General features: G+C 46.7%; 1 protein-coding gene across 3 annotated transcripts in view; it reads left to right on the top strand.

The window, feature by feature from the left end:
• Nucleotides 1–13864, top strand: part of KLHL12 (kelch like family member 12) — an 85566-nt gene extending 71702 nt beyond the window's left edge. For 2 of the 3 annotated variants that reach the window (XM_045012596.1, XM_045012598.1), the window contains 2 exons: nucleotides 4225–4411; nucleotides 4985–6592. In XM_045012596.1, coding sequence (XP_044868531.1) covers nucleotides 4225–4411; nucleotides 4985–5111 — 314 coding nt within the window. In that variant the 3' untranslated portion in view covers nucleotides 5112–6592. Of the gene's footprint in view, nucleotides 1–4224; nucleotides 4412–4984; nucleotides 6593–10923 lie in introns of those variants that run through there. The other variant, XM_045012597.1, reaches the window with a different exon arrangement.
• The last annotated feature ends 255 nt before the right edge of the window (nucleotides 13865–14119 follow it).

Raw genomic sequence — 14119 nt, 5'->3', positions numbered from 1 at the left:
TGGCGAGGACCTCATTACAGGCCTTGTTGGACACCGCAGACTCTGCTGCTTGGACCCTCTCTTCGGGCATTGCAATGAGACATATATCTTGGCTGTAAGCTTCTGGCTTACCACTGGAGCTTCAGCAAACATTACATGATCTCCCCTTTGATGGAGAGGGCCTGTTTTCAGACAAAACTGACTCGAGGCTTCAGAGCCTTAAGGACTCAAGGGCCATAATGTGATTGCTGGGGATGCACACACCAGCTACCCAGCGGAAGCCATTTAAGCCTCAGCCCCAAAGCTCCTATCCTCGGCCGAGGCAGGACTTCTATAGGAGGCGGGGGTGCAATACCAGGAGGAAACCCTCCAACCACCAACCCGGCCAAGGCCCCTCCAAGCCCTCAGCAAAACTTTTGAAGGGATGTTCGATGTACTGGATGATATACCGGACCTCGGTCAGGATCCTACCCCACCCTTCCTGAATTGTTTATCCCATTTCCACTGTGCTTGGTCCCGTATAACCACGGACCATAGGGTTCTTCGCACAGTGAAAAGGGGATACTCTGTCCAATTTTCTTTCTCCCCACCCTCCCTCCCCTTCCCTCTTCAGGGACCCTTCTCACGAGCAACTCCTCATTCAGGAGATTCAAACACTCTTATCCATGGGGGCAATCGAAGATGTTCCAAGAGAACTAAGGGACAAGGGGTTTTACTCCCGTTACTTCCTAATACCCAAGGCAAAGGGCGGGCTTCGGCCTATTCTGGACTTGCGCGGACTCAACAAATTCATTAAGTTCTGCATGATCTCCTTGGGTACCATTATACCTTCCCTGGATCCTGGAGACTGGTATGCCGCCCTCGACATGAAGGACGCATATTTCCACAGAGCAATTCATCCGGCACACAGACGCTTCCTCCGCTTTGTTGTCAACCGCGAACACTACCTGTTGACGGTCCTTCCGTTCTGCCTTTCCACGGCGTTCACCAGGTGTTCACCAATGTATGGCAGTTGTGGCAGCCTCTCTTTGTCGGAGACGGATACAGGTATACCCATATCTCGACGACTGGCTCATCCAAGGTCACACCAAAGAACAGGTGCAATCCCACGTTCAAGTGGTCATGGACACATTTTCTCTGTTAGGTCTTCTCTTCAGTGTGGCGAAGTTGACTCTAGAACCAACCCAGAGAATAGAGTAGAATTGAATGGGGCAATCCTAGATTCCATGCATGCCCAAGCCCTCCTGCCGGACGCACGTTTCCACACTCTGACGGGCCTCAACCAGAGCCTTCAGAGGTTTCTAACCTCAACGGCAAGAACATGCCTGAGTCTCCTGGGTCATATGGCTTCCTGCACATACGTGACCAGACATGCTAGACTTCGGCTCCGACCGCTTCAGCCCTCCCTGGCATCTGTCTACCGCCCAGGTCAAGACAGCCTGAACCTGGTGGTCACTGTTCTGGAAAGGGTCCTGGCCTCCTTCCAATGGTGGCTAGACCCAAGGGTGGTATGCGAAGGAGTCCCTTTCCACACCCCTCAACCCTCCTTGTCCCTCATCACGGACGTGTCAGCCCTGGGATGGGGCGCCCACCTCGGGGACATCCAGACGCAAGGTTTGTGGGCCCCATCCGATCTCTCTGTCCATATCAATGTACGGGAGCTGATGGCAGTGAATCTTGCATGACAAGCCTTTTGGGAGCGGTTGCATGGTCATTGTGTGGTGGTCCTCACAGACAACACCACGGCCATGTTCTACATCAACAAGCAAGGGGTGGCTCGTTCCTCCCCCCTCTGTCAAGAGGCCATTCGACTCTGGGAGTTCTGCATAGCCCATTCCATTCACCTGGTGGCATTGTTTCTCCCAGGGGTCCAGAACACGTTGTTGGACCACCTCAGTAAGTCCTTCCAATCCCATGAGTGGTCACTCCAACCCGATGTCATCCATCCCATTTTCCTAAAGTGGGGGTTTCCCCAGGTTGACCTGTTTGCCTCACGCAGCAACTGGAAGTCCCAGCAACTGGAAGTCCCTCCAGAGCCACTCCCCAGGCTTGCTCACAGACGCCTTCCTACTCCCGTGGACGAGCAGGTTGTTGTACACTTTCCCACCGTTTCCCCTTGTACGCAAGGTCCCGATCAAGGCGCACAGGAACAGATCACGACTGATTCTGGTCGCCCCAGTGTGGCCCAGGCAGCATTGGTACACCACGCTGTTAGAGATTTCGATGGACACCCCGATTCTGCTGCCTCTCTTTCCGGACCTGATCACGCAGGATCGTAGCCGCCTCTGTCACCCCAACTTGTGGTCCCTCCACCTCATGGCATGGATGCTGCATGGCTGAGCCACTCTGAACTTCTCTGTTCTCGTTTGGTGCATCAGGTCCTGTTGAGCATCAGGAAACCTTCCACTCAAGCTACGTATATGGCTAAATGGAAGCGATTCTCATGCTGGTGCTCTCTCCACGACACGCTTCCCCTCCAAGTGTCCGTGCCTCTCATTCTAGACTATCTCCTGGAACTAAAACAGCAGGGCTTGGTGATATCATCCATCAGAGTTTACCTGGCAGCCATCTCAGCTTTCCACCTGGGAGCGAATGGGCGATCTGTCTTCGCCAACCCCATGGTTGGTAGGTTCCTCAAGGGCCTGGATCATCTATATCCACAGGTACAGCAGCCTATACCCACGTGGGACCTCAACTTGGTCCTCTCCAGACTTATGGAACCCCCGTTTGAACCTTTGGCCACATGTTCCCTTTTGTACCTCTCTTGGAAAACAGCTTTCCTCGTTGCGATCACTTTGGCGAGGCGGGTCTCTGAGCTCAAGGCTCTTACATCGGAACCACCTTACACAATCTTCCCATATGGATAAGGTGCAGCTACAACCTCACCCTGCCTTTCTTCCCAAGATGGTATCAACTTTTCATATCAACCAGGATATCTTCCTCCTGGTTTTCTTCACAAAACCTCATGCCAATAGTCAGGAACAACGGCTTCACTCCCTCAATGTTCGTAGGGCTCTTGTCTTCTACACTGAATGTACGAAACCATTCCAGAAAACGACACAGCTCTTCATCGCGGTAGCAGACCGGATGAAGGGTCTTCTAGTCACCTCCCAGTGCATCTCTTCTTGGATCACGTCATGTATTTTTGCTTGCTATGATCTGGCCGGGATCCCAACCCCCCCATCTCACTGCTCACTCCACAAGGGCTCAAGTCTCGTCGGCAGACTTCCTGGCCCAGGTGCCAATCCAGGAGATCTGCAGAGCTGCTACTTGGTCTTCAGTGCATACGTTTGCCTCACACTATGCCATCGTTAGACAAGCCAGAGATGATGCAGCATTTGGTAGGGCGATCCTACAATCCAAGGCACTTCACTCCGACCCCACTGCCTAGGTAAGGCTTGGGAGTCACCTAATTGGAATCAATGAGCAAGCACTCGAAGAAGAAAAGACGGTTACTTACCTTTAATAATAATATCCTATATGGAGATATACCTATCTCATAGAACTGGAAGGGACCATGAAAGGTCATTGAGTCTAGTCCCCTGCCTTCACTAGCAGGACCAAGTACTGTCCCTGACAGGGTACCCCGATCCCTAAATGGTCCCCTCAAGGATTGAACTCACGACCCTGGGTTTAGAAGGCCAGTGCTTAAACCACTGAGCTATCCCTTCTCCTTTGTAACTGTTGTTCTTCGAGATGTGTTGCTCATATCCATTCCAAACCTGCCCTCCTTCCCCTTTATTGGAGTAGCTGGCAAGAAGGAACTGAGGGGGCGCTGGGTTGCCCAGGGTATATATCCAGCGCCATGAAGGCACCACTCCAGGGGGCTCCGCGGCCAACCCACCGGGTGTTGCTAGGGTAAAAGTTCCTCCGACGGCCGTGCACACAGCGCACGCACACCTAATTAGAATGGATATGAGCAACACATCTCGAAGAAAACAGTTACAAAGGTGAGTAACTATCTTTTTTTCAGTTGGATGGATGAATGAAAACCACAAAGTTTACCAAACTTTCACCAAAGTGTCTCCTTTGAGGTAAGAACAATCAGGAAACACTTGAACCCTAACAATCTATTTTGCAGAAAGTTGAAGCAAGTAAGAAATGTCCTTTCCATCACTGTTAAGTGCAGTAGCATCCCTGCCATAGAGTTGCAGTTATGGGGAGAGGGCTTTCCATCCAGCCTAGCTGCAGTGATAATCGTGTGCTGGTCACTGTTGCTCAGCGTAACTCCCCTTCCCCTTCCAGGAGCAGGAGTAGCGTTGTTGAACGATCACATTTACGTTGTTGGTGGGTTTGATGGGACAGCGCATCTTTCCTCTGTGGAAGCCTATAACGTTCGCACTGATTCCTGGACTACTGTGACGAGTATGACAACGCCTCGTTGCTACGTGGGTGCCACTGTGCTGAGGGGACGGCTGTATGCAATAGCTGGGTAAGAAGGGTGGGTCTTGCTGGTCTTTGAGGGGTTGTCTACACTGGGAACTTGTTTGGTGGTAGGAAAAGAGTCCTCTAACACGCTGCTAAACAAGACTTAATCCTTAGTGCAGACGAGGACAGCCATGTTTAAAACGTATTAGCAGGGAGCGTCCAACCCAGGCTGGGGGAGGGGGAGTGGTTTGTTGTCACTAAGCAAACTAATAGCCAGCAAGTAAGTTTAGTGCAGTGAATGCAGATCCTGCAGTAGAGCTTCAAAACAGGGGCTCTCCATGTATTTCCCTTTTGGCGTACCCAAAGAATGACAGGCCATGGTATCACCATAGTGAATTAAACAAGCAGCGCCACGTGCTGGGACGCTGCTGAGCTGGCCAGGGAGATAGTGGGAGAGGTGCTCTGGAACTGCTGTACTGATCTTAATTCAGCCCTCCTTCCCTGTACACAGAACTTTAGCAGCATTTTGGGCCTTCGAATGCCCAGGGTAACTCCTTAAGCTCCCACCCAGGGCTCCGTACTCCCCTCTCTCCCTCTCAGAAATTATTACTCACCTGTAGCCCTCTGTCCTTTGCAGGTATGATGGCAACTCGCTGCTGAGCAGCATTGAGTGCTATGATCCTATCATTGACAGCTGGGAAGTGGTGACCTCACTGGGGACACAGCGTTGTGATGCTGGTGTTTGTGTCCTTCGGGAGAAGTGACTTTGGAGAAGCCCAGGTGAGAGAAACTCCTTGAGAAGGACAGGCTGAAGGAGGAGAGTCTCACGTGGTTTGCAGGGACTGTTCCTGATAGCTGGGGATGCAGGGACTGCAGGCACCAGTGCAGCATTCTTTCTGTGCTGCTTGAAATACGTTGTGTGGACAAAGACATCTCCCCAGCAGCCACTTGAAATCAAGAGCTCTGTGTGAAGCTAGAAAAAGGTACTTGAGTGTGTCAGGAGAAGTTGCATCCTCTGCCAACCTGCCATCCCAACAGCTAACTTTATCAACACAGCAGATATGCTTGGAGCTTTGGCTGGTCAGCCAGCCTAATGAATGTTTAGGAAGATACGTACTTACAGCTGATCTGACAGTCACCTCTGCACCTGCAGTCCTTGCAGGGTCACTGGCAGCTCTGAGCTGCCTGCGTGTTTGAGGGTGGAATCCAAACTGTTCTTGATGTACCAGCTTCAGATTCTCATACAAACTAAATGTTTAAAGCTAAGTGTTCTATGTACCAAGTGCACTTCCATGCAGATGATTGCCAGTATGCGCTACACTGGAACTACACCTGCAGGTTATACATGGACCTGTGTACAAAGGACAGAATTCGCACACTAATGCTTTCAACTACTGAGATCCAGATGTGGTGAAGGAGGAGAAAGGCTGGCACTCCAGGTAATAGTGAAGGAGGGAGAAGCGGAGATTGGGGTGTTGGCAAGACTGCAGTATCCCAGTCTGCCTACTGGAAACAGACTGGAAGAGGTGAGAATAATGTGTTTAACATGGTCGAATTTTCTTCAAGAAGATTGATGGACTTGTCTTGGGAGTGAGAGCTTTTTCTGGCAGCAGAAACCTCACTCTGCTGCTCACCACAACCCTGTTAGTGTTTGTCATCGTGCAGAACAGTGGAACCAGCAGATCCCTTGGTGACTGAGACATGGGAGGGTAGACAGGACTCAGGATCAATTTAGAACGTACATGTACTACTGAATAAGAACCATTCCCTGCCTCAAGACACAAGGCATTTAGAACTGGCACTTCAAACCCCTTTCATGCCTTTACTCTCAGCTGTTTACTTCCTTGGCTCCTAACACCTCGTCTTCTCATGCCCATAATGCTGTGTACAAAACATACAGTCCAAGCTCCACAGCTGAAGCTGCAAATAATGCAGCTTCATCCATTGGCTTGCTAGACTGCCCTCCCCTTCAGCTCATCTTACATCTTTGGATCAAAGACCAGAAGCCCCAGTCACTCCTGCCAAGCCTCCCACAATGTCTGGGTTTTGGGTGGTGGTGCTCTTTTCGTGTGCTGTTGATTCTGTGCTTCAGGGATGGGGTGGGACCAGGGACACGGTAGAAGGAGTTAATGATGCACTTTCAGCCAACACTCTGAATTCCTCCATTTGTTCCTATCACATGTTTTGTGTTTCATTTCCTATGTATCTTTTTAGTGAAAGTATCAAAAATAAAATATCTGTAGGAGTTTGTTCTCTGCCCTCTAGTCATGCATTTAAGGGCTATGTTGGGGATACACCTGTATAGTTGCCTTAAAAGACCCTCATTAGACGAGTTAGTCATCCATGTTGAAGTTCTCTTTAGTTGTGACTTTTTGACCTGCAGTTTACAAGCCTGGCTGGGTGGTTCTTAATAGATGTGTCCTGTCCATTGTGGTCAGTGTTACAAACATCTTTTGGGGATAGGAGGTCTAGAAGAATTTGCTGCTGCCAAATCGATTTGAGTCCAATTTAGGAGGATTCAGGAAAGGATTGGACATTTATGTGATTCATGGAACATCTAATCTAGATGGAGATTGAGAAATGTGTTACTTTTGAGCTAGTGGGGTGAGGCACCGCTTGTTGTGTGTTGTATTTCCTGTTGAGCCTGAAAACAGCAGCTTGTATTTGCTTTCTTGCCAATGGTGTAATTGCAAAATACCCTCAGTGCCTCCCTCCCCACCCTCACCAAATCCTTCAGTGATCCTGGTCCTGGGTTGAGGGCGCTCTTGCAATCCTCTTGCTTGTGACTTAGTTCCCTTGCAAACATCGTCTCCTCATGTTTTCTGGATTTTAAACATGCAGGTTTCCTGCAGTACTGACCCTCTCTGCATTAAGGGGAGAGCAGAGGTACTGGCTGGACCACTCTCTAGCCCTCCTCCTAAGCAATGAGTATATGAGGAAATGCCTTTCTGATGAAGTGTGAGCTCCCATGTAGGAATAAGATCCAAACAGGAGCCCTATCCAGTACTCACTGGGAAGCACTAACTATTTCCATAACTGCATGCAGGACCCCAGAGCAGTAAATAGGAAATGGCCTAAGCCAAACCTCCTATGAGTTACTGGCATGAGGAGAGAGACTCCTGAGAGTTCCCAGGCTATAATCACAGCAAAGGGGTGGTGGTCTACACTCGAAGCATGCAGCAGCTCCTCTGACCTTTTTTGGGTCAGCTTCCATGCAGAGGCCTTTTGTGCTGCTTTCTAACATCAGGCCCCAGGCTTCTACCTCCAGTTTCCCTATTGTCCACCCCCCACCAGTGATGGTGGTCGATGCTTGGTTCTGCTGACTTCATTTCATTCCAACGAATGAAATAACAGGGTCTAAACCAGGTTATAGGGGACCTTTCTAGGAAGAGCTGTATTGTAAAGGTTGTATTTGCTGGAGGGGCATGGCATTGCTAAATATATCACAAATAAAAGAAATCCTAACAATAGTCTAGGTTGATTAGTGATGGAGATAGTAAAATTGTGTATATTGATTGAGAAAAGGCAGAAGTGCTCAATAAATATTTCTTCTCTGTTTCCAAAGAAGCTAGATGATGATTTCACACCTTACAGTGATAATGAAATACTCTGTTCCAACAGCAACTGGGGAGGATGTTAAACAGCAGCAGTTAAAGTTAAGCATTCTTAAATCAGCAAACCGGATAACTTGCACCCAAGAGTTTTAAAAGAGTTGGCTTAGGAGTTCTCTTGACCATTGATGTGGAATTTTTAAAATCTTGGACTGTTTCAGAAGTTTCAGAGGACTGCTTTTTAAAAAAAAAAAAAAGGGGGGGGGGCAATGTAGTATCAGGGTTTTAAAAGGGTAAATGGGACAACCCAGGTAACTCTAATGTGGTTAGCCTAACATCGATCCTTGGTAAAATAATGGAAAAGCTGAGGTTGGATGCAGTCAGTAAACAATTAAAGAATGGCAGCATAATTCAGGCCATTCAGTATGGTTTTGTGGAAAATAGATCTTGCCAAGCAAACTTGATACTGTTTTTTGATGAAATTACAAATTTGGTTGATAAAGGTAAGTGTGATATATTTAGACTATGTTTTTGACTGGCTACTGTTATGGAATTCTGATTTAAAAATAGCACTGAACAAACTCAAAGCAGCACATACTAAATGGATTAAAAACTAGCTGGACAAGGTGGGTGAAGTGATATTTTTTGAACTTCTGTTGGTGAGAGGGACACGCTATTGAGCTTACACCGCACTCTTCTTGGTGAAGAAGGTCTCTGTGTAAGCTTGAAAGCTTGTCTCTCTCACCAACAGAAGTTGGTCCAATAAGATATCACCTCCCCCACCTTGTCTGTCCAATATCCTGGGCCCACCACAGTTAAACCAACACTGTGTAAAAACTACCTAGCTGACAAACTGGTTACGTTATAGTTCTGAAAAAATAATTATCGAATGGGCTGTCTATTACCACCGATCTCCTCGCTACCCCGTTAGCAGAAACATCATTCATCTCCAGATTAGTGGTGAGGCCTGCTGGCTTGACAGCATGGAGAAGAATGAAGGCTCAGCAGTGCTGTCAAATAGATGATGCCTTCACCAGCACTAAATCCAGGCCATTTTTGTAAAGGTGAAATTATGGTTATATGCAAATTATTTTCACATATGCAATTTAGTGTATTATATTTACATTAGATGTTCCACATAAAGATGAACAAAACTTGGCAGTGATGCCACTGTAGAGGCTAATCTCTGGTATGTCTAGACTGGGATAAAAGGTGTTTTTCGTGTTAGCTAATAACTTCTAACAAACGTGTTTTACAACTCCAGTTTAGAAGGGGTGAGGCTTACTTTCATACGTGCTAAATAGTGCATATTGGAGCCTGGGGGAGCCAAACATCAACTCGCCCAGTGTAGTGCATGCTGAAATCCACACTGCCCTGTTTCCACCAGAGTGTAGGGTGAGTGTTAGGAGACATCAGCTAAGGCACGCTATCATCACACCTTTAAATCCTAGTCAGGACAAAGCTAACATGGAAAGGGATGTGTCAAGTCACATTAACCCAATCAAACTAGTTACCATATATACTTGTTCATTAGCCATTCATTTATAAGCCGACCCCCCAAGATGAATAGGTAAAAATAGCAAAAACTGTATGACCCTTTCATAAGCTGTCCTTATATTTCAGGGGTTGGCAAAGTTTGGCTCCTGACCCATTAGGCTAAGCCACTAGTGGGCCTGGACGTTTCGTTTACCTGGAGCGTTCGCAGGCACGGAGCCTTTCAGCTCCCAATGGCCGTGGTTTGCCATTCCCAGCCAATGGGAGCTGTGGGAAGTAACACCACTTCCCACAGCTCCCATTGGCTGGGAACGGCAAACCGCGGCCACTGGGAGCTGAGGGACTTTGTGCCTGTAGGCGCTCCAAGTAAACAAAACCTCCCACCCGCCAGCGGCTTACGTTGACAGGCCAGGAGACAAAGTTTGCCAACCCCTGCTATATTTTAAAACTTGGCATCACAAGAAATGCTCAAAAGTTTTGCCAGAATTATTTTAATGTAATCTAACAAAAAACCTGTTGTTATAATAATAACTGAACTAATATTTATTCACCTTCAAAATTACAGTCAATATTTAAAATCAGCAAATGGATATTTAAATAAGTACCTTAGAACAATATGAGACTTTAAAAAGTCTTAAAATCCTTCAAAGTCTGAATCAGTCTCTGATTCAACAAGCAGTTCACTAAACTCGGCTTCAGTCACAGCTGCACCTGCATTGTCATCGTAGATGTCAGCAGTGTCATCTTCAGACTCAGATTCCTTCTTATCATCAGTCTCTGTTGTGTCATCATCAAATATGGCATCATCTTCTGACCCATCGAGTGCATTGCTGATACAGCATTTCCAAAATGATTTTTCTGTCATTTCCGAGGGAAAGGACATCCACGCGTCCTTGACCCACTGAGTGATCAGATTGATTTCGGATTTCATAAGATTCCCGCCTTTTGTCAACTTCACCATGCCCGAGCACATCCATTCAGACCACATTTTGCGTAGCCTGTCTTTAAAGGGTTTGTTCAGGCAGACATCAAAAACTGAAGTTAAGCCACCAGGTTTTACAGCCAAAGTGGTTTTAATATTTTTGGCCACATTTTTCACCTCATCCATCCTGTGTGCCCTGAACATGTCCCAAACGAGCATAGCAGGTTTCTTGAAAAGTGCTCCTGGTCTCTTATTCCACACTTCTCCAGCCATTCAATAGTCCCACTTTCATCCATCCCTTTTCGTGTGCACGTACGATTACATCAGCAGGAAATTTCATGTTTTTAGGTAAGGTTTTTCTTTTAAAAATAACAAGCGGGAGCTTTGATCCATTTGCCAAACACAATAAAACCACCATAAAATGGATTTTTTCATGGCCAGTGGTTTTAATTAAAACTTTTTTCACCAACACCGGTTGCCGTTCTGTTGCTCGGAAGATGGAATGTCATCGGTGTTTCGTCCATATTTGCTATTTGTGACAGTTCAAATGCATATTCCTTTCGATATTTTATAATAAACCTTTGGAAAGATTCGATTTTTTTCTTCCAGATCTCTCGGCAGCTTTTGTGCTGTCTTTGTTCGCCGACGAAGACTGAGACTATGACAGTTCATGAAGCAAGTACTCCAACCTGCTGATGCGACAAACATTGACAGCTTTACTGACTTGTATTTGTCGTCTTTCAACATTTGCAGAGCACGCAGACGAATTCCAGTTCTAGTGACAATGTACCTATTTTGTCGTCATTCAACAACCCAATTATTGAGATATTTTTCTAGCTCAGGAAAGGAAGCACACTTCGTTGGATGTTTTTTCTTGCTTCTTGGCATGTCTTTTAGTGTTTTATTTTTTCACCATTCTCTTACTTGCTTCTCATTGATACAGAATTCATGAGCAGTGGCGCAATTATTGTTTGCTTCTGCATATTCAACAACTTTAAGTTTGAACGCTGCATGATAAGCAGACCATTTTCTTTTGATTTCACCGTTCATTTTAAATACTAGTATGAAAATAGATTATTATAGTTATAGATTTTTTAGGACTTTATATAGGAATGTCACCAGCTTTATCACTGTCAAATTATTATTGTTCTTTGTTTATTTCAAAGCAGCCTTGTAGATTGGCATGTCTGTGGTGATAACAGGCTATTTAAATTTTATTAGCAATTCCATCGATTCGGTATGTTATATTTTCATATTTGCTCGAGACTTACGAGGTCCATTGGCAGAAATGCATGAAGAGATCAAATTACACACTAGCAGACTGACACCAGTGCTATAGTACTATTGTTCATGGGTTTTTTTCTGATTGGCTTGTAAGGCATAGCATTTTGTGAAATGCATGAGGCAAATATCATGCAGATCTGCAACACTGCTCTTTTAGTATTCATTTCAAGCCAATCTAGTCCACTAAACAAAGCCTTTGCAACTTTAAAAGGCTGCAGTATTGACATCAATAAATGGGCGGCAAACTTTGGCTCCTGGCTAGTCAGGGTAAGCTGCTGGTGGGTTCAGACGTTTTGTTTACCTGGAGCGTCTGCAGGCATGAAGCCCCTCAGCTCCCTCTAGCTGCGCTGAGCCATTCCCAGCCACTTCCTGCAGCTCCTATTGACTGGGAACGGCGAACCACGGCCACAGGGAGCTGAGGGTCTCTGTGCCTGCGGATACTCCAAGTAAACAAAACAACAGTGTATTAGATATTCAATAATTCCATAGTGTTTAAAATCATCAAATTTTGGTGTAGATCTGTTTATAAGCTGATCCCCGCTCTTTGATGCTTCACTTCTTTACCAAAAATATTTGGCTTATGAACAAGTGTATATATAGTAATTTGGTTTTTAAAAGCCACCTTTGTGCTGTATTTTGTGAAAGCACCTTTATCACAGACCCCCAGGCCAAACCTTAAACTTTTGACTCCCGCAACAGACCTTTGTGAAGTATCTAGACTAGCATTTAGAGGCCTATTAGTTAACTTGCATTAATTGGTAATTAATTGAGTTGCAACAGGGCCACAAATTCTAGCGTAGACAAATCCCGGAGGCCAGGTTTCCAGAACTCAACATGTTAGGTCATAGCTGAGGTCACAGTAGGAGATGAACACTTTTGCTAATCTGGCCCAGAGCTCAGCTTCCATTTGACAGTCAGGCTCCAGTTTCAGGTGCTGAGCTCTGGAAAATCAGATCTTTCATGACCTGGCCTGTCTTTTTCCCCTTGACTAATGAAACCGCAACTGGGTCAGACATTGCTTCAGCTACTGCCTTAGCAAGAGTAGAATGGTGGCTAAATGCTTTTATTTCAACATGTTGGGTGTTGCACATTTGTGAAATCAAGGGCGCAGTTTTCTGCAGAGAATGGAATGAAAATGCTGCTGAACTGTTTGGGCTTTCAAAGGCATTCTGCAGTCTGGCTGAATCCAGTTGTCTGTTCTGCTGCACCTCTTCTGGGTAGGTGTGCGTGTGTTGTTCTGTCCCAGCATCTCACGCAGGGGAGGGAAATAGAAACTGGCAATATAACAATGCCTTAGTCCTCCTTAACCAAACCTTCCATTATCTCTGTGCCTGGCACAACTCCAAGATGAAGGGAAGGGTGCAGTACTGTGGTCTTCCTGAGGGATTCTTCAAGGCAGGGCTCAAAGGGGACAGAGTTAAGGACATGTGGAAAGTGTCACTTAAACTTTGCATTCCTGGTTTTTGTAAGTGTCTCCCCCAGCTATCAGTGATTGGTGATATCAGTAGAAGTGTGTGGGCAGCCCTTAACTCAGCATTTCCTGGATTGCTAATGTTCCAATGTGGGGTTGCAGAGTCCCACTTTCTGGATAGGTGTGGGGAGCAAAAAGCCCTGGTGTATGTGAGGAATCAGAACTGCCGCTTAAGGATACATTGTGTAAGAAATTGAGGGTTTGTCTACGCTACAGAGATATATGGTGTGATGCTCCTCCTGCCAGTTTAACTTTCCTGCTGCACCAACATAATAAAATCACCTTGATGAGAGGTGTAGCACCTAGGGCGATGTAGGTAGAGTGATGCAGCGTCAGTGTAGATGCTGCATTGCTTATGTTGCCCTAAGTGGCCTCCAGGCGGTGTCCCACAATGTCCATTGTGACTGCTCCAGTTGCCGTTTTGAAGGTTACTGCCCTGCAGCCAGATACACAGGCATGTGCCCCTCCCCCTTTAAAGCCCCAGGTAGTTTTGAACTTGCTCTTCCTGTTTGCTAGGTGTGGAGAGCTCACATAGCAGCTGCCCAGCTGTGCAGGATGGCTTCAGGCAGCAAACATGCTCCTGCCTGGAGTACACAGGAGGTAGTGGATCTCCTGGGTCTGTGGGAAGAGGAGGCCCAGCTCTGCTCCAGCTGCAGGAACTTCTTGGGGGCATGGAGGAGAAGGGCTATAATAGGGGGACATGTAAAGAATTAAAAAGTTGCAGCAGGCATAGCAGAAGACAAGGGAGGCAAATAGTCACTCTGGTCCAGATTTGCAGGCATGCTGCTTCTACAAGAGGGGGCTGGGGTCAGGGTGCTGACATGCAGGTGGGGGAGCAGTCAGGGTGAGGGCTGTGGGGGAATAAGTGGGCTGGGGACGGGGTTGTGGGAGCAGCCAGGGTACTGGTATAAGGGTGAGGAGCTTTTGGAGGGAGCAGTCAGGGTGCTTAGCCTCAGACTATAGAAAAGCGGGCATGGTTTTAAGGAAGAAAGAAAGATACCACTGGCATTCACTTTTGCATATAGATGTAAACTGCACAGGATTAAATTA

This window comes from Mauremys mutica, chromosome 4 (assembly GCF_020497125.1).
Source record: "Mauremys mutica isolate MM-2020 ecotype Southern chromosome 4, ASM2049712v1, whole genome shotgun sequence".
Lineage (NCBI taxonomy): Eukaryota > Metazoa > Chordata > Testudines > Geoemydidae > Mauremys > Mauremys mutica.
Note: the sequence above shows the minus strand (reverse complement) of the source record. Positions and strands in the feature narration are given on the sequence as shown.